We start from the raw sequence: 18,002 nt of genomic DNA on the forward strand, positions 1-18,002 counted from the left end.
AAATAGCCCCAGAGCACACTAATTTATGCAGAAGCTCACAACTTTAATGCCAGTAGCTCACAACTTTAATGCCAGTAGCTCACAAAGTAGAATTTTTGCTCACATGGCTTAGAGGGAACATTGATGTTCAGGTGTGCAGGGCTCCAATTCAGATCGGGGCTGTAATGCGTAGTGAGCCTCCCCTTCATGCTGGGCTCCTGTCCCAGAAGTGCCCTCAGGCACCTCTCTGTATTCCCCTGGGCGCGATGCTTCCACGGGTTCTGGGGTGGGAGCTGGCCCATGGGAGGGGGGTTCTCTGGTCTGTTTTCACATATCAGGGAGTAACCCCCCCCCACCTTTGAGTCTTTCTGGCAGCCAGAGGAGGCAGGAGAGTGCGGTCACTGCAAAGGTCTAATTGGGTTTGATTGTCACTAATTTCAGCCCCTGGAGAGCAGCTGTCTCTTCCTCAGCCTCCAAGTGGCAAGAAGGAAGGTTAACCCTTTGGCCCTGGCGCCAGAAGTGGAATCCCAGACAGTCCTTCCCTGTGGGAAAAGGGGGGAGGGGGATCTGGAGCCCCCTCCTCTGAGCACCAGCCTCCTGGCTGCATCCCCCTCCCCCTGAGAATGAAATGGAGTAAAGGAGAAGGACACGGGTGACTTTTTGGAGGCCTCGCTGGGGAGAAAGACTTTGAAAGAAATTAATGAAAACAATGCCAGAATCAGGGTTGTTTTGCAAGGACTCTCTCTCAGAGCTCTGGAAAGGAGGGGATCCGGCAGCTCCGCTTTACAGGGGCGGGGGGGGGGGAGGCGCTGTTCTCAGGTGGTGGGCTTCTCTGGGGAAATCTTTCTCCCTGGATCTGGAGAAATCTCCTTGAACGAGCCCTGCCAGCTCTGCTCCTAAGAGGAAAACACTTTTCACAACTTCAGACTTTTGCAGTTGACCTCTTGTTTGCTGAGGGCTCAAAGGGAAAGCCTTGCTTTGGGGTTACTGAGCTCCAGGGAGGTCCTAACTGTCCACCCTTCTCTGGAAACAAGGACAGCTCTCACACAGGGGCAGAAGACGACTTGGGGCTGGGATGAGAAAGGGCAGCCTCCTCCCACACAGAAGAAGAAGAATTTCTTGTACCCCACTTTCCTCTGTCCTGAGGAATCTCAAAGCATCTGACAATCGCCTTCCCTTCCTGCCCCCCCCCAACAAGCCCCTTGTGGGGCTGAGAGAGCTCTGAGACAACCTTGACTGGCCTGAAGTCACCCAGCAGTCTTCATGTGGAGAAGGAGTGGGGAATCAAACTTGGTTCTCCAGATTAGAGTCTGCCATTCCTTAACCACTGTGCCACACTGGCTTTCACCACACTCTGACTCTCACCCCGCTGGCCCCTCCCTGGAGGTGAGTTGGGGGAGAACATGAGACGGGGCTCTCTTGGTGGTTGCACCTCCCCTCTGGAGTGCTGCTCTCCCCCTTGGGGCTCTCCTGGCACCTGCTCAGCTGTCATTTAAGTGCCAGGCTGAAACATTTCTGTTTGCCCAGGCTTTTATTAATTGACAATTTGTCCCCCACTTTTCAGTTGGCTTTGTCGTCTTCTGAGGGTCTGGATCCCAAATGATTGTTTTTTATGTTGCGTTTACCGCCATTATGCCGTGTTTCATTGTTTCCTCTTGATGCAAACTGGTTTTTTTATTTTTTAATTGTTTGCTTTCTCAAGCAGGACTCTGGAAATCTCCAAACACACAAACCCAAACAAATCCCAGGGCCTCGGATGGACAAAGGGGAGGGGCCAGTGTGGTGAGAGCCAGAGTGTGGTGAGAGCCAGTGTGGCACAGTGGTTAAGGAGTGGCAGACTCTCATCTGGAGAACCAAGTTTGATTCCCCACTCCTTCTCCACATGAAGCCTGCTGGGTGATCTGGAGGGTCTCCTGGGGGAGAAGCCCACTAACCCACCTCCCTGCTCCCCTTTGTCTTGCAGGCCTCTCCAACCGCCTTGGCCAAGTGCGTTCTGGCAGAGGTGCCCAAGCAGGTGGTGGAATATTACAGCTACAAGACCATCGCTCCTCGCTGCAGCAGGGGAAGCACGCCGGACTCCACCCTCAACTCGCCCCAGTGATGAGGGCCCCGGCTCCGGGCACGCTGTCTGTCTTCCCCGTCATCCGCCAGATCAGATCGTTCCCCCCCTGAAGTACAGCAAGAGAATGCACCAAAACCATGGCTAAAAATGCAGAGCCAGTGGAGAAAGGAGGGCCTCTCCAGGGACAATCTACGTCCAGCCCCAGTGGAGATCCCACGCAGCACAGGACTGAGTGACCCTCCAGATACCACCCCACATCTCTCAGTGGCTCCAGGCACCAGAGCTGGCCTGCAGGGGGGGTCCCCAGGTGCCCCCCCTTCCCAGAGTAACTGGTGCCCGCCCCTACCTGCCGAAGCACAGCAGTGTGGAAGTCCTTCCCCACGAGATGGATCCCAGCGACTCCAAGGTGGGAGGTGATCAAGAGACACCCCGGTCTGCCCACAGCTCCGAAAGAGATGAAGCTGACAAGTGTAGGGCCAAGCAGAGCAAGACAGTCAGCCCCGCCCCGCCCCCCCTTAAGGAATCAGGTGGTTCTGGCCACTTCCTCTGGCCCCTGGGCAGCCCAACCAAGATTCCTTTTCGTTTTCATCCTGGAAAAAGCCCTGCTGAGGGATCTTGCCAACCTCCTTTGCTTCTGGGGGGAGGCCAGTGGGAAGAGGAGGGGGGAATGGCTGGGAAGTGGGAAAGAAGGAGGAGGAAAGAAGGGGGAGGGGCTTGCCCATAAGGCAGGACCCCAACCCCACCCGGCAAGCATGCCCAGGGGTTTTTCTGGCACAGCTTGTTGGCACGATAGAGCCAGCTGCCCCCTTATCTGCAGGAAATGGGAAGACCGGAGGGGGCTTGTGGTACATTCCCCAGCCATGGATATGCCCTCATTCCCAACCCTCTTTGAGACTCACGAGTGACCTACTGGAATCCGGCACCATCCCCTTGCTGAGCAGAAGAGCTCAGGGGAGGCAGAGCATTTGCCCAGAGGACCCCAGACTGGTTGCTTCGGCACTTGCCCCCCTTCCACTGCCTGACCCCCCTGTGCACGAAGCTCACTGGTCTCCTGGGAAGGCATCATGTCTGGCCCCACCTCCTCCTCCCCTCCGTGTGGCTCATGGCCTCTTTGCACTGTGATGTTGTTGTTTGCCGAAGGTTTGCATGACAAATCTGCTGTTCTTGATGTACCAAGAGAGGCGGCCAAATAAAGGAGATTTATGTTTCTCCCTGGGCTCTGTACCTTCTTCTTCTTCTTCTTCTTCTTCTGGGCCACCAGTGGGGTCAGGACACTAGAAGCCCTCCCACTGTGCCCCCCAAGCACCCAGAAATGGAAAGTAAATAAATTCTTCCTCCTCATCCTTCCTTCTTTCATTCTCTTCTCTTTCTTCTTTCTCTTATCTTCTCTGCTCTTTCTTCTTTTTCTTTTTTGGTATTTTGTAAATTGTGTGCGTGTGTTTGCACCTGGAAGTCATGTCGACCTCTGGTGACTGACCCCTGCATAAGAACATAAGAGAAGCCCTGTTGGATCAGGCCAATGGCCCATCCAGCCCAACACTCTGGGTCACAGAAGAACATAAGAGAATCCCTGTTGGATCAGGCCAATGGCCCCTCCAGTCCAACACTCTGTGTCACAGAAGAACAGAAGAGAAGCCATGCTGGATCAGGCCAATGACCCATCCAGTCCAACACTCTGTGTCACAGAAGAACATAAGGGAAGCCCTGTTGGATCAGGCCAATGGCCCATCCAGTCCAACACTCTGTGTCACAGAAGAACATAAGAGAAGCCATGTTGGATCAGGCCAAGGCCCATTCAGTCCAACACTCTGTGTCACAGAAGAACATAAGAGAAGCCATGTTGGATCAGGCCAATGGCCCATCCAGTCCAACACTCTGGGTCACACAGTGGCCAAAAAACCCCAAGTGCCATCAGTGAGCCCAGGACACTAGAAGCCCTCCCACTGTACCCCCCCCAAGCACCCAGAATACAGAGCATCACTGCCCCAGGTACATGAGATGGGTTGAGAATAGCCAGGGGGGAATATGGAAGTACCACTGTGAGTTGGGGCCAGTTTGTGAGATGGAGGAGCACAAGCGACACCCATGCTCACCAGTGATGCGATGATGCCAGGGTCTCTCCTCTGGGTGGGGGCTCCTCCCACTGTAAGCTGTCAGGATGAAAACATCCCGCCCTGTGGTGTCTTCTATCCTGTGCAGATCCAAGGATTATGCTAATTCTGCAAACTGCAGCTTGCTAAATGATTAGCGGAAAAAATTCTCTGCCGCCTGGAATCTTGGGCACCTTCCGGAAGGATGAATGTACCTTAACATGACCCTCCATGTCCATGCGCAAGACTGCACCGACCCTGCTGCTTTTTCTTGGCCTAACCTCATTCGTATGTTTTTTACAAAAAAAGAGAATCCTGCCGCTGCACTTTCTGCCTGTCGTGTGCATGCTGCGTGAATCACAGAAGATGCACATTTCCAGGGAGAGCTGTCAGGTTCGATCCCAGCTGTGCCACTGAGAGATGAGAAGCAGCAGTCTTGCAACTGGGGCTCCGGCCACACTCTACTTAGCGAGCATTAGTCACTCTGAGAGGCTAGAGAGGGAGCTTGAAGGCATCCCTGCTGCACAGCATTTGTGCCAGCATCCTGACCAGGAGGAAGAGAAGGGGGAGACTGGATTTATTCCCTACCCTTCACTACCCAAAGGAGTCTCAGAGTAGCTTCCAATCTCCTTCCCCGCCCCCACCCCACAACAGACACCCTGTGAGTGATGCTCCCACTAAGCTGCAGAGTCTTGTAAGCAAAAATTCCACTTTGTGAGCTCCTGGCATTAAAGTTGTGAGCTACTGCATAAATTATTGTGCTCTGGGGTCATCCTTCCCGAGCTAAGACAAAAATGCGTGAGCTGGAGGCTAAAAACCTGTGAGCTAGCTCACGCTAACTCAGCGTAGAGGGAACACTGCCTGTGAGGTAGGTGGGGCTGAGAGAGCTCTGACAGAAACTGCTCTTGAGCAGAACAGCTCTGCGAGAACTTGTGACTGACTCAAGGCCACAACAGCAGGTGCATATGCAGGAGTGGGGAATCAACAAGGCCCGATTAACAATTAGGCCAAGTAGGCACTGGCCATGGGCCCCCACACCTTTAGGGGCCCCGGGCTGGCTTTGCCCCCAGTTTCCCCCCTCCTTGCAGCCCTCCCAGCCTGCACAGGCAGCCAGCAACTGAGCTGCTCCTTGCCCAACTTGCCTGGTGCAGCTGCTGCTGGTATCATTGCCAACTTTGCCTCTCTCTGCCTCTTCCCCACAGTTTTGCCAAAGGGGCTTTTGAGAAGGTGCCAGCAGGCTGCAGTGGGGGCCCTGAGTGGTGAGGCGGGTACTCGGACTCAGAGATAATTTGCAAGGGCCCCCCCAAGATCTTGACTGCCTGAGGGCCTCCACAGGGTTTAATCCGGCACGGGGAATCAAACCCTGTTCTCCTAGGTAAGAGTCTGTGCACTACACCAAACTGGAGTCAAAGCTATTGTAGTAAGTCATGGCTGCCTGATGGGGGAGTCACCACTGCATCAGACTCCTGCATGGAAAGGAAGCAGGTTGGCAGGTTTCTTTGTGTTTATTGTGCTTGGCAAGCCAAGTGGCTGGCTCTTCTTTCCTACAGTTTCTTGGTGAAACCTCTTTGGGTGGAGGGTCTCATTTTGCACCAATCATTTTGTGCAGTCCCCTTTGGAGCGCGGGTGGGCAGCCTGGCTTCCCATGAGCATTCAGAGAGGGGCACTCTCGTTCATAACAGCTGCAGCAAGCTTTAACACTCAAGAGGAAGGTTTAATGAGAGCTGAAGAGAGGCCAGGTTGAGGCCTTCCTATATGTCATATGAACCTATGAAGCTGCCTTCTACTGAATCAGACCCCCCTCGGTCCATCAAAGTCAGTCTTGTCTACTCAGACTGGCAGCGGCTCTCCAGGGTCCCAAGCTGAGGTTTCTCACACCTATTTGCCTGGACCCTTTTTAATTGGAGATGCCAGGGATTGAACCTGGGACCTTCTGCTTCCCAAGCAGACACTCTACCACTGAACCGCTGGTCCTCCCCATGAACATATAAACATATGAAGCTGCCTTCTACTGAATTAGACCCTCCATCAAGCAAAGTCAGTCTTGTCAGTCAGACTGGCAGTGGCTCTCCAGGGTCTCAAGCTGAGGTTTTTCACACCTACTTGCCTGGACCCTTTTTAGTTGGAGCTGCCGGGGATTGAACCTGGGACCTTCTGCTTACCAAGCAGATGCTCTACTACTGAGCCACTGTCCCAAGGAAGCTAGAAAGAGGAGAGAGGGAGACAGAAAGAGCCGGGCAGGGAGAGGTGAGTGTGGGAGTTTTGGCAGCAGTCTTCCAGACCAACTGCTGGAGGTTCAGGAGAGAACTTCCTCTTTCAGCACCATGGACAGAGAAGAGGCTCAGAGGTTTGAGAGCCAGTTTGGTGTAGTAGTTAAGCATGCAGACTCTTATCCAGGAGAACCGGGTTCGATTCCCCACTCCTCCACTTGCACCTGCTGGAATGACCTTGGGTCAGTCATAACTCTGGCAGAGGTTGTCCTTTAAAGGGCGGATTCTGGGAGAGCTCTCTCAGCCCCACCTACCTCACAGGGTGTCTGCTGTGGGAGAGGAAGATAAAGGAGATTGTGAGCCACTCCGAGTGGAGGGCAGAATATAAATCCAATGCCGTCTTCTTCTTATTATTATTCTTCAACACACACACACCGTTCTATGAGAATTATTTCCTGTGGGAGGGTGCGTGCCTGTGTATGTGTAGAAAAAAATATCCTGAAATGTACTGCGAGGAAGATTCTAAATTCCTTCTGGTTCCTGCTCACAAAGAATGCTTGGGGACTCCATCTGCATCAACATCTTCCCTCCTGTGGGGAGACCCTCCTGTGGGCATGGCCCCCGGTCCAAGAGGGAAATGGGGCCCAGCGGGAAACCCTGGCAAAGGCTGACCTCAGCAAGGGCATCCTCTTGTCTGCCCCGGGCAGGGAGAGGCAACCGAAGGCCAGTGGAAGCACACCCAACAGAGCCCAGGAGCTGCGCCCGGCTCTGGCGGTCTTTCAGGGGGAGTGCTGTGTACCTCAAAAAGGATATTATAGCATTGGGAAAAGTGCAGAAAAGGGCAATGATTAAAGGGTTGGAACACTTTCCCTATGAAGAAAGGTTGAAACGCTTGGGGCTCTTTAGCTTGGAGAAACGTCGACTGCGGGGTGACATGATAGAGGTTTACAAGATGATGCCTGGGATGGAGAAGGTAGAGAAAGAAGTCCTTTTCTCCCTTTCTCACAATACAAGAACTCGTGGGCATTCAATGAAATTGCTGAGCAGTCGGGTTAGAACGGATAAAAGAAGGTACTTCTTCACCCAAAGAGTGATTAACATGTGGAATTCACTGCCACAGGAGGTGGCGGCGGCTACAAGCATAGCCAGCTTCAAGAGGGGGTTAGATAAAAATATGAAGCAGAGGGCCATAAGTGGCTATTAGCCACAGTGTGTGTGTGTGTGTGTATGTATGTGTATAATATTTTTTGGCCACTCTGTGACACAGAGTTTTGGACTGGGTGGGCCATTGGCCTGATCCAACAGGGCTTCTCTTATGTTCTTCTGTGACACAGAGTGTTGGACTGGAGGGGCCACTGGCCTGATCCAACAGGGCTTCTCTTATGTTCTTCTGTGACACAGAGTGTTGGACTGGAGGGACCACTGGCCTGATCCAACATGGCTTCTCTTATGTTCTTCTGTGACACAGAGTGTTGGACTGGAGGGGCCACTGGCCTGATCCAACAGGGCTTCTCTTATGTTCTTCTGTGACACAGAGTGTTGGACTGGAGGGGCCATTGGCCTGATCCAACAGGGCTTCTCTTATGTTCTTCTGTGACACAGAGTGTAGGACTGGATGGGCCACTGGCCTGATCCAACATGGCTTCTCTTATGTTCTTATGTGACACAGAGTGTTGGACTGGAGGGGCCATTGGCCTGATCCAACAGGGCTTCTCTTATGTTCTTCTGTGACACAGAGTGTTGGACTGGATGGGCCACTGGCCTGATCCAACATGGCTTCTCTTATGTTCTTATGTGACACAGAGTGTTGGACTGGAGGGGCCATTGGCCTGATCCAACAAGGCTTCTCTTACGTTCTTCTGTGACACAGAGTCTTGGACTGGATGGGGGAAACCAAGACTGATAATGAAGCTCCCCCCCCCCCACACTCAAGGAAGAACAGGGCAGGAAGGCCAGCGGTCTGTGCAGACTGCTTGCAAACCAGTCAGAATGAGATGGCCCAACCGCAGCCCTCCCCCACCTGAATACACCCCCCCCCCCGACGGCGAGGGCCCCCACTTCTCCACCAACAGCTCCATTCAGCAGAGACAAAGTGATTATTTCTGACTGTCGGGATAATTGCTCAAATTGTTCCAACCAGCGCTGGGCTGGAAGCGAGAAATGCGTGCGGGCTGACAAGGGGGGGGGAGGGAGGGGGCGGCTGATGACGGGGAAGCACCTGCCGCAGGAGGGGGGCTCACGTGCCCTTCTCCCCCCCCCCACAAAACGGCGGCTCTCTGAGATCTGTCCCTGGCAGGCCGGTGCCCTAAACTGGAAGCCAGACCGCCCTCCCACCCCCGGCTCAACAGGAGAGGAGGAGGAAAAGAAGAAGACTGCAGATTTATACCCCGCCCTTCTCTCTGAATCAGAGTCTCAGAGCAGCTCACAATCTCCTCTATCTTCTCCCCCCACAACAGACACCCTGGGAGGTGGGTGGGGCTGAGAGGGCTCTCACAGCAGTTGCCCTTTCAAGGACAACTCTGCCAGAGCTATGGCTGACCCAAGGCCATTCCAGCAGGTGCAAGTGGAGGAGGGGGGAATCAAATCCGGTTCTCCCAGATAGGAGTCCTCACACTTCACCACACTTAAGGGGGGTTCAAGGCAGGCCTGCCCCAGAGAGGAAGCCAGGGGTCCTGAAGGTCGGGCAAAGACGTTTCCCTCTCTCCTGTTCCCTTGTGCTTGATGTGCGGGGAGGAGGCCGGCTCCCTTTCCGGCCCCAGGAGGACCAGACAGGACTGAATCTACATGTTTTTTGAGGGGGGGGGATTAAAAAATGATGCCCCCTTATGTGCCATTCTAACTTATGGTCTCATAGAATACAATGGACTCCATACCCGATTTGGCGCCTCCCCCTGTTGGTACCCGGGGCTAGCACCCCCCTCCGAGTCAGCCCTGGGACCAGATCCGGGAAAAGCTGAGGGTGGAGCTGGCCGCCCGGGGGTTCCCTTCCCGCTCCTCTGCCCTCGGTGGCACCAGAAGCTGCCGGCTCTCTAGGCTGGGTCCAGGCCAAGGAGCCCGAGCTGGTCCGACTCTGCTGAGGGGCAGGGGGCTGGAGAGCAGGAGCCCCCTTCCTTCCCACCCAGGCCAAGCGCAGGGGGACCAAGCCCCTCGCTGGAGCGCCTGGTCTGCTGCTGCTCGCAGACCCTCTGGGCAGGTGCCGCGCATCTCCTCCAATTCAGCTCTTTCTCCGATGAGCTCAGGGCAGCCGCAATCTCACCACAACTTTGCCGGGTGGGGGAGGAGGAGAGAGGGACCCCTGTCCAAGCCCCTCCACCCCAACCACTCTCCCAGTGAGGATTTGAACCTGGGTCTCTCAGATTGTCACCTGACACTCTAATCGCTTTACTCTGCTCTGGTAAGACCTCACCTGGAGTCTTGTGTTGTTTGGGGCACCACGTTTTAAGAAGGATCTAGACAAGCTGGAACGGGTCCAGAGGAGGGCGATGAAGATGGTGAGGGGTCTGGAGACCGAGTCCTATGAGGAAAGGTTGAAGGAGCTGGGGGTGTTTAGCCTGGAGAGGAGGCAGCTGAGAGGTGATAGGATCACCATCTTCAAGTTCTGTCATATAGAGGATGGTGTGGAATTGTTTTCTGTGGCTCCGGAAGGCAGGACCAGAATCAATGGGTTGAAATTAAATCAGAAGAGTTTCTGGCTCAACATTAGGGAGAACTCCCTGACTGTTAAGAGCAATTCCTCAGTGGAACAGACTTCCTCCTCGGGAGGTGGTGGGCTCTCCTTCCTTGGAGGTTTTTAAACAGAAGCTAGATGACCATCTGACAGCAATGAGGATCCTGTGAATTTAGGGGGAGGTGTTTGTGAGTTTCCTGCATTGTGCAGGGGGTTGGATTAGATAACCCTGGAGGTCCCTTCCAACTCTATGATTCTATAACCAACCACTGCACCACTCTGCCTGACAATGGCTAAACCAGTCTGTGCTAACCTGACTCAGGAAACAGAACCCTCTTCAAGTATTTGAATAGCTGCTGTCATATAGAGGATGGTGCCGAGAGTTGTTTTCTGTGGTCCCAGAAGGCAGGACCAGAACCAGTGGGTTGAAATTAAATCAGAAGAGTTTCCGGCTCAACATTAGGAAGAACTTCCTGACTGTTAGAATGGTTCCCCAGCGGAAGAGGCTTCCTCCTTGGGAGGTGGTGGGCTCTCCTTCCTTGGAGGTTTTTTCTGCAGAGGCTAGATGGCCATCTGAATCTGTGGCTTTGGCAGATCACAGGAAGGAGGGCAGGAAGGGCTGCACCAGTGCTTAGTTCTCGTGGCTCTTTCTTATAGGCCCAGGGAAATGCTGATTCCTTCTTTGGGGCCAGGCAGCAAGTCTTCTCCAGGCCAATCCTGGAGGGTTTGGGTTTTTTAATTTTTTTGCTGTCTTCTGGGTATGCAACAGAAGTCACTGAGGATGTAAGTGTTTGGGGGGGGGGAGCATTTGTGAAGTTCCTGCACTGTGCAGCGGGTTGGACTAGATGACCGTGGAGGTCCCTTCCAACTTGGGGATTCTCTGATTCCAACCCTTGGCTGCCCACACCCCAGTCCCCCCCTCACCCCCCCTCTTGCTGGTGTGTTCCCCTCTCCCTCTGCCCACGGGGTCGCCCCTGAGGCTGGAGGGAAGGAGGGCACCGCTGACCCTGCTGCCTGCAGAACTCCTCCCCCCATTCATTTCTGCCCCAGCCCCTCAATCTGCTACAGATTCCTTATTTATAGCTCCTGATTCATCTCCCCATGAAGAGGGATAATAGACGTCGCCATAGAAACCCCCCTGCCTGACGACTTTCGCTCCGCTGCCTGTCCCTGGACTCCCAGCAGATGTTTCTCTGCACCAAGAAGGCATCTCTGGAGACCCCCTTCCAGCCCCACCGGCCACCACCTCCCTGGCTCCCAGTTCTGCCCCCCCCCCCTTGGATCTCCCATGATGCCACCCCTGGGTGCATGGCTGGGATGGCCCAGCGAGGAGGCCTCTCTCTTCCCAGATTGCAGCTCTTTTGGGCTGAACGTGGAGATAAGAAACTTGGCCTGGTGGGGGGGGAGGAGCTTTGTGTTTCCCTCCCTCCCTGGACCACCTTCTCTGTCCTCCCAAGGGGAAGCCTCCGAGTGTGACCCAAGTTTGCCTCTGGTCAGGGCCAGCCCTAGACTGCCTGGCACCCAAGGCAAGGCTAGCTTCTGATGCCCCCCTGCACAGATAATGTCACCAAGTCACACAAAGGGTGCCCAATTTGCCACCCCCAGAAGGCCGGCACTCTAGGCAATTGCCTAGTTTCCCTAGCGATGGGGCCGGCCCTGCCTCTGGTGGAGGGTAAGGGAGGCATGGTCTCCGTCTGTACTACAAGCACAGGCTGGTCACGGCTGCAGGCCCCCAGAGCATCTCCTCCTGGTCTCCCCCTGGCCTGCATGACCCATCAGCCCTCTGGGTGTTTGCCTGGCCTTTCTCTGGAGAAGCCTCACTTAAGAAGAAGACGACTGCAGATTTACACCCTGTCCTTCTCTCTGAATCAGAGACTCAGAGTGGCTTACAATCTCCTATATCTTCTCCCCCCACAACAGACACCCTGTGAGGTGGGTGGAGCTGAGAGAGCTCTGACAGAAGCAGCCCTTTCAAGGACAACTCCTGCAATAGCTATGGCTGACCCAAGGCCATTCCAGCAGCTGCAAGTGGAGGAGTGGGGGATCAAACCCGGTTCTCCCAGATAAGAGAGCCATGGCTGACCCAAGGCCATTCCAGCAGGTTCAAGTGGAGGAGTGGGGGATCAAACCCAGTGCTCCCAGATAAGAGTCCCCACACTTAACCACGACACCAAACTGGCTCTCTCTTAAGCCACTATCTCTCCTACAACCCCACCTTCCCTCTGCCCAGTGGCACCACCCCCTTCTCCCCTAGGACTTGTCCCCACCACACTGCCTTCTGGGCGCCTCCTCCTGCCCAAAGCCGCTGAGTGAGCCCACAGTCCTTGCCAGAACATCTAGGACTTGCAGGTGAGCAAACCACAGCTTCGAGGGATGCCAGAAAGGGGCCCAGGTGATGCAGAAATGCAGTGGGCAGGGAGGGAGGGAAATGCAGCGGGCAGGCTTCTAGGAGATGTGCTGGCAGGGAGGGAGCTGGGCTGCAGGAACTCCTCTTTGTGCCCACAGAGAGAGGAAGCTCGCCAGACCAGCCAAACCACAAAAGGAAGGTTAGGCAGGGCAGGAGGCAGAGAGGAGAACCAAGTACGGGGAGAGGTCAGCTGAATACAGCAGGCTTGGCAGGTCCGCAGTGCGACAAGAGGCTGGGGGGGGGGGCGTTGCTCACACAGGCCTGAGCGTGCTTCAAAGGGCTCTTGGCTGCTGGGCCAAGACCTTGGAGACCCCAGAATCATCTGAGAGGCAACGGCTTTGGCCGTGAGCAGGTCCCACCTGGAGCTGGGCTTGGGTCTCAGCTCTGAGGACCCACAAGTCTTTCCATCATAGTCCTCATCAAGAAGATTTATTAGATTTATATCCCGCACTATACACTGAATCTCAGAGTCTCAGAAGGTCACAATCTCCTTTACCTCCCCTCCCGCCCCCCACAACAGACACCCTGTGAGGTGGTGGGGCTGAGAGAGCTCTCACAGAAGCTGCTCTTTCAAGGGCAGAATCTCAGAGCGGGCTACAATCTCCTTTCCCTTCCTCTCCCACAACAGACACCCTGTGAGGTGGTGGGGCTGAGAGAGCTCTCACAGAAGCTGCCCTTTCAAGGACAGCTCTGCAAGAGCTATGGCTGACCCCAGGCCATTCCAGCAGCTGCAAGTGGAGGAAAAGAAGCACCTTGTTGAAGAAGGAGGAGGAGGAGGAAGAGGAAGAGGAAGAGGAAGAAGAAGAAGAAGAAGAAGAAGAAGAAGAAGAAGAAGAAGAAGAAGAAGAAGAAGAAGAAGAAGAAGAAGACAGTCAAATGGACGTGTAGGCCTTCAAAGAAGGCAGTCATCACATCGATGCTCATGCATCTGGCTTGGCCTCTGTTAACATAGCACACAGACAAACACCCCATGTTGGGTATGGCCTTAAGGACCAAGTCCTGTAGCCAGAATGACTCTGCCAAGGGCTACGCTTTGCCCACAGGGCCTGGCCTGGCTAGTGAGGGAAGGGCCTGCCGGCTCTCTCCAGATTCCAAAAGAGACAAGAGAGCTTGGGGTGGGCAGAGAGGGCCCCACCAGAGCAAGGGCTTCCCTCGCTGGAAGATCCAGAGCACAGTTTGCCCACAGCCCAAAGGGCAAGAAAAGAGGAGCTTGGGAAGATGGGGCAGAGGGCCAGCCCCTAGCCGGAACCTCGTCTTTGCAAGGAGGCCCAAGAACCAGTGCTGTCTAGTGGCCCACCCAGGAGGATTCCAGTTGCTGTTGAATTCCACCCTTGGAAGCCAGCAGAGACAACCACAGGCCCCCACCCAGTCCACCCCACCCTGCAGCCCTCAGCACTCCCTCCCAAGGCCTTCAGCTGCTAGGACCTCATGGCCGGACCTTGGGAGAGTCTGTCTCATTCTGTCCCCGAAAAGAGAGGCTGCGGCCTGCTCTGCACCTCCCGACCAGGGGCTTCCCCCAAACAAGCCCAGGGAACAGGAAGCTGGCCAAGAGCACCCCCCCCCCAAACACACATGCACAGAAAAGGGGGCTGAGAACCACCAGGCCCCAAGGGATACCAGCCCCACACCCGGCTGGTGCTCCGCGGGGCATTGTAAGAGGGCAAAGGGTGGCATACAGCCAAGCTCTACGAAGTGTTGGAACGCCCCCAGGAAGAGAGATTGAGGGGCTTGGCAAGAAGCAGACCTGTCCTCTTGGCCCCCCCAGGGGGCAACACAAAGAGCATCTGGAGTCTCAGGACTCCTGCAATGGAAGAAGAAGAAGGAATAATTGGATTTATATTCCACCCTTCACTCTGAATCTCAGAGCAGCTCACAATCTCCTTTAGCTTCCTCTCCCACAAGGGCACCCTGTGAGGTGGGTGGGGCTGAGAGAGCTCTGACAGAAACTGCCCTTTCAAGGACAACTCCTGTGAGAGCTATGGCTAACCCAAGGCCATTCCAGCAGCTGCAAGTGAAGGAGTGGGGAATCAAACCCGGTTCTCCCAGGTAAGAGTCCGCACACTTAACCACTACACCAAACTGGCTCTCAGGAGACAGACACCCTGTGAGGTGGGTGGGGCTGAGAGGGCTCTCACAGTAGCTGCCCTTTCAAGGACAACTCCTACAAGAGCTATGGCTGACCCGAGGCCATTCCAGCAGCTGCAAGTGGAGGAGTGGGGAATCAAACCCAGTTCTCCCAGATAAGAGTCCGCCCACATAACCACTACACCAAACTGGCTCTCAGGAGACAGACACCCTGTGAGGTGGGTGGGGCTGAGAGGGCTCTCACAGTAGCTGCCCTTTCAAGGACAACTCCTACAAGAGCTCTGGCTGACCCAAGGCCATTCCAGCAGCTGCAAGTGGAGGAGTGGGGAATCAAACCCGGTTCTCCCAGATAAGAGAGCTCTGCTGACCCAAGGCCATTCCAGCAGCTGCAAGTGGAGGAGTGGAGAATCAAACCCGGTTCTCCCAGATAAGAGAGCTCTGGCTGACCGAAGGCCATTCCAGCAGGTGCAAGTGAAGGAGTGGGGAATCAAACCCGGTTCTCCCAGATAAGAGAGCTCTGGCTGACCCAAGGCCATCCCAGCAGCTGCAAGTGGAGGAGTGGGGAATCAAACCCAGTTCTCCCGGATAAGAGAGCTCTGGCTGACCCAAGGCCATTCCAGCAGCTACAAGTGGAGGAGGGGGGAATCAAACCCAGTTCTCCCAGATAAGAGAGCTCTGGCTGACCCAAGGCCATTCCAGCAGCTGCAAGTGGAGGAGGGGGGGATCAAACCCGGTTCTCCCAGATAAGAGAGCTCTGGCTGACCCAAGGCCATTCTAGCAGGTGCAAGTGGAGGAGGGGGGAATCAAACCCAGTTCTCCCAGATAAGAGAGCTCTGGCTGACCCAAGGCCATTCCAGCAGCTGCAAGTGGAGGAGGGGGGAATCAAACCCAGTTCTCCCAGATAAGAGAGCTCTGGCTGACCCAGGGCCATTCCAGCAGGTGCAAGTGGAGGAGTGGGGAATCAAACCCAGTTCTCTCAGATAAGAGAGCTATGGCTGACCCAGGGCCATTCTAGCAGGTGCAAGTGGAGGAGTGGGGAATCAAACCCAGTTCTCTCAGATAAGAGAGCTATGGCTGACCCAAGGCCATTCTAGCAGGTGCAAGTGGAGGAGGGGGGAATCAAACCGGTCCTCCCAGATAAGAGAGCTCTAGCTGACCCAAGGCCATTCCAGCAGCTGCAAGTGGAGGAGGGGGGAATCAAACACGGTTCTCCCAGATAAGAGTCCGCACATTTAACTACCCCAAACTGGCTCTTGCTTGCAATCCCACTTGCAAAGGGGATTGCATACCCACTGTGACTCTCCCCTGGACCAGTACGAGAGCACGCTGAGGCCAGTGGGGAGTGCAAGGCACTCAGGGCCTGGCCCACGGGAAGTGACAGCAGGACCTGCCCCCTGACTTCCTGTTGGGTGCCCAACTCAGGTGCCTCCAACCTCCCCTCTCCCCCTGCCACCAACACAGGGTGGTGAACACCAAGAGGCTGGGGGCTGCCCCATCCCCTCCCCCATGACTTCAGTTGCATGGGATGGTGCCCAAGAGCGACTGCTGCCTTTCCTGTGCCATTTAAAGGGAGGGGTGAGAGGGAAGGTCAGGCATCCTGAGTCATGGTGGAGGCAGCCAGGGGAGGGGAGCCACTAAGAGCCCCCGGTTTTTTAACATGCCGCCCCAACTTTTAAAAGCCTGGCTATGGGCCTGGGAAGTGACCAATGCCGATCGTTGTAACCCTTCTAAACTGGGGCCACAGGCCTTTGGGCAGACGGGTGGGCTGGACTAGCTTGTAGCAGCTTCATGCCACGCTCCCCCCCCCCCCCCGGGAAGCTCCATTCTCTTGGCAGCCAGGGCTGCACGTGGCCTCCCATCCAGCAGCAGCCGCCGTGCTGGCCAAGCGCTGAGGTGGCCGGAGCCGCATTGAGAGTCCAGCCACAGCAGAAGGCAGCTGTTTGCCGAGAGAGAGACACAAAACAGGCCTAATTGCAGGGAGTGATTCGGGCGGGGAGTGGACGTGAACAATGGGAGGGCTGTTGCGTGCTGCCCCCTGGCCAGCCCCCTCCCCTCAGCCTCTCTTGGCTCTCCAGCACCCACACCCCCTCCCTCCCTCCAGCGCTGGGCGCTCCGGCCCAGAGGGAGCTCCTGTCCTGGGTGGAACCAGACCCTTTTGTGCGCGCAAATTGGAGTCCTTTGGACAAACTGCACATTTGCATCTTAGCATGATCCAAAATAGCAATTTCTGTTTGGCCGCGGACCTGGTGCTAGCGGGAGGGGCGAGAGAAGGACCCGAGGATGCAGAGGCCCTCTGGCGCCAGGGCCGGTGCATGGGAGTAGGCCAAGGAGGTGACCACCTAGGGCACCACCTGTTCGTGGCACCCCTCTCCTCATCCCCGCTGCCCTCCTGACTTCGCCGAGACTTGGGAAGCCTCATCGAAGGGGGGGGGGCATGGCAGCGAGCACGCTGAAAGATCGGCTCTGAGTGCGCTCGCTGCCTTTCTGACTTTGCCGAGGCTTCCCGAGGCTGGGTGGAATTGGGGTGTGTGACATCATTGGGGCAGGGACGCTTGCAATTAAACACTTGGGGGGGGGCGTAGGGTTCACAAGCAAGCAAACCTGCTTTCTGTAAGAGGGTGGCATACAAAGCACCACGGGGCCCGGTAGGTGCCACTCAACTCTGCCATAAGCGCCTGGGAATGGCACCCACCGGGCCCTGTGCTTTTTTGTTTGCCCCACAGTCATTTTCCTTGAGAGGAAAAGCAGGTTTGCTTGCTATGCCAAGGTAGAAGAAGGCAGGTTGCGTCGGAAGGATCTGCTGCGTCACAAGCGTTCGGTGTTATTCCAAAGCCTGCACACTTAGAGCTGCAAAAGGAGCTCTGGATTTTGGGGCAGGGATGTGCACTTTGCAGGTAGAAGGTCTCAGGCTCCATCGCCCTCCATTTCAGGCATGCCGTGGTAAGTGAGGTGGAAGACAGGGGGACCCTGGAGCAGTGTGGGATTAAACCCCGTGGAGCCCCCCAGGCAGTCAAGATCTTGGGGGGGGGGCTTACAAATGATCTCAAGAGTCTGTGCTCCCCCCCCCTGCTGCCCACGACCCGCTTCAGCCTGCAGGCATCTCCTCAAAAGCCCCTTTGGCAAACCTGGCAGCCACGCCAGCTGCAACCTCCCCAGGCAAGCTGGGCAAAGAGCCCCTCAGTCGCTGGCTGAACGTGCAGGCTGGGAGGGCTGCAAGCAGGGGGGAAGCGGGGGGAGGAGCCCTAAAGGGGGCCCTAAAGGTGTGGGGGTCCCTAAACCAGTGCCTCCTGGGCCTAATTCTTAATCCGGCCTGGCGCATCACTGCCCTCTATGAACATATGAAGCTGCCTTCTACTGAATCAGACCCCCCCTCCGTCCATCAAAGTCAGTATTGTCTTCTCAGACTGGCAGCGGCTCTCCAGGGTCTCAAGCTGAGGTTTCTCACACCTACTTGCCTGGACCCTTTTTAGTTGGAGATGCTGGGGATTGAACCTGGGACCTT

At 55.5% G+C, this 18,002-nt stretch overlaps 1 protein-coding gene across 1 annotated transcript in view; it reads left to right on the top strand.

Annotated features, from left to right (window-relative positions):
• CPNE7 (copine 7) overlaps nt 1–2,204 on the top strand; it is a 53,651-nt gene extending 51,447 nt beyond the window's left edge. The window contains exon 15 of the mRNA XM_060253571.1: nt 1,943–2,204. Within this exon, the coding sequence (XP_060109554.1) occupies nt 1,943–2,080 (138 nt within the window). The 3' untranslated portion in view covers nt 2,081–2,204. The remainder of the gene's footprint in view (nt 1–1,942) is intronic.
• The last annotated feature ends 15,798 nt before the right edge of the window (nt 2,205–18,002 follow it).

This window comes from Heteronotia binoei, chromosome 14 (assembly GCF_032191835.1).
Source record: "Heteronotia binoei isolate CCM8104 ecotype False Entrance Well chromosome 14, APGP_CSIRO_Hbin_v1, whole genome shotgun sequence".
NCBI lineage: Eukaryota > Metazoa > Chordata > Lepidosauria > Squamata > Gekkonidae > Heteronotia > Heteronotia binoei.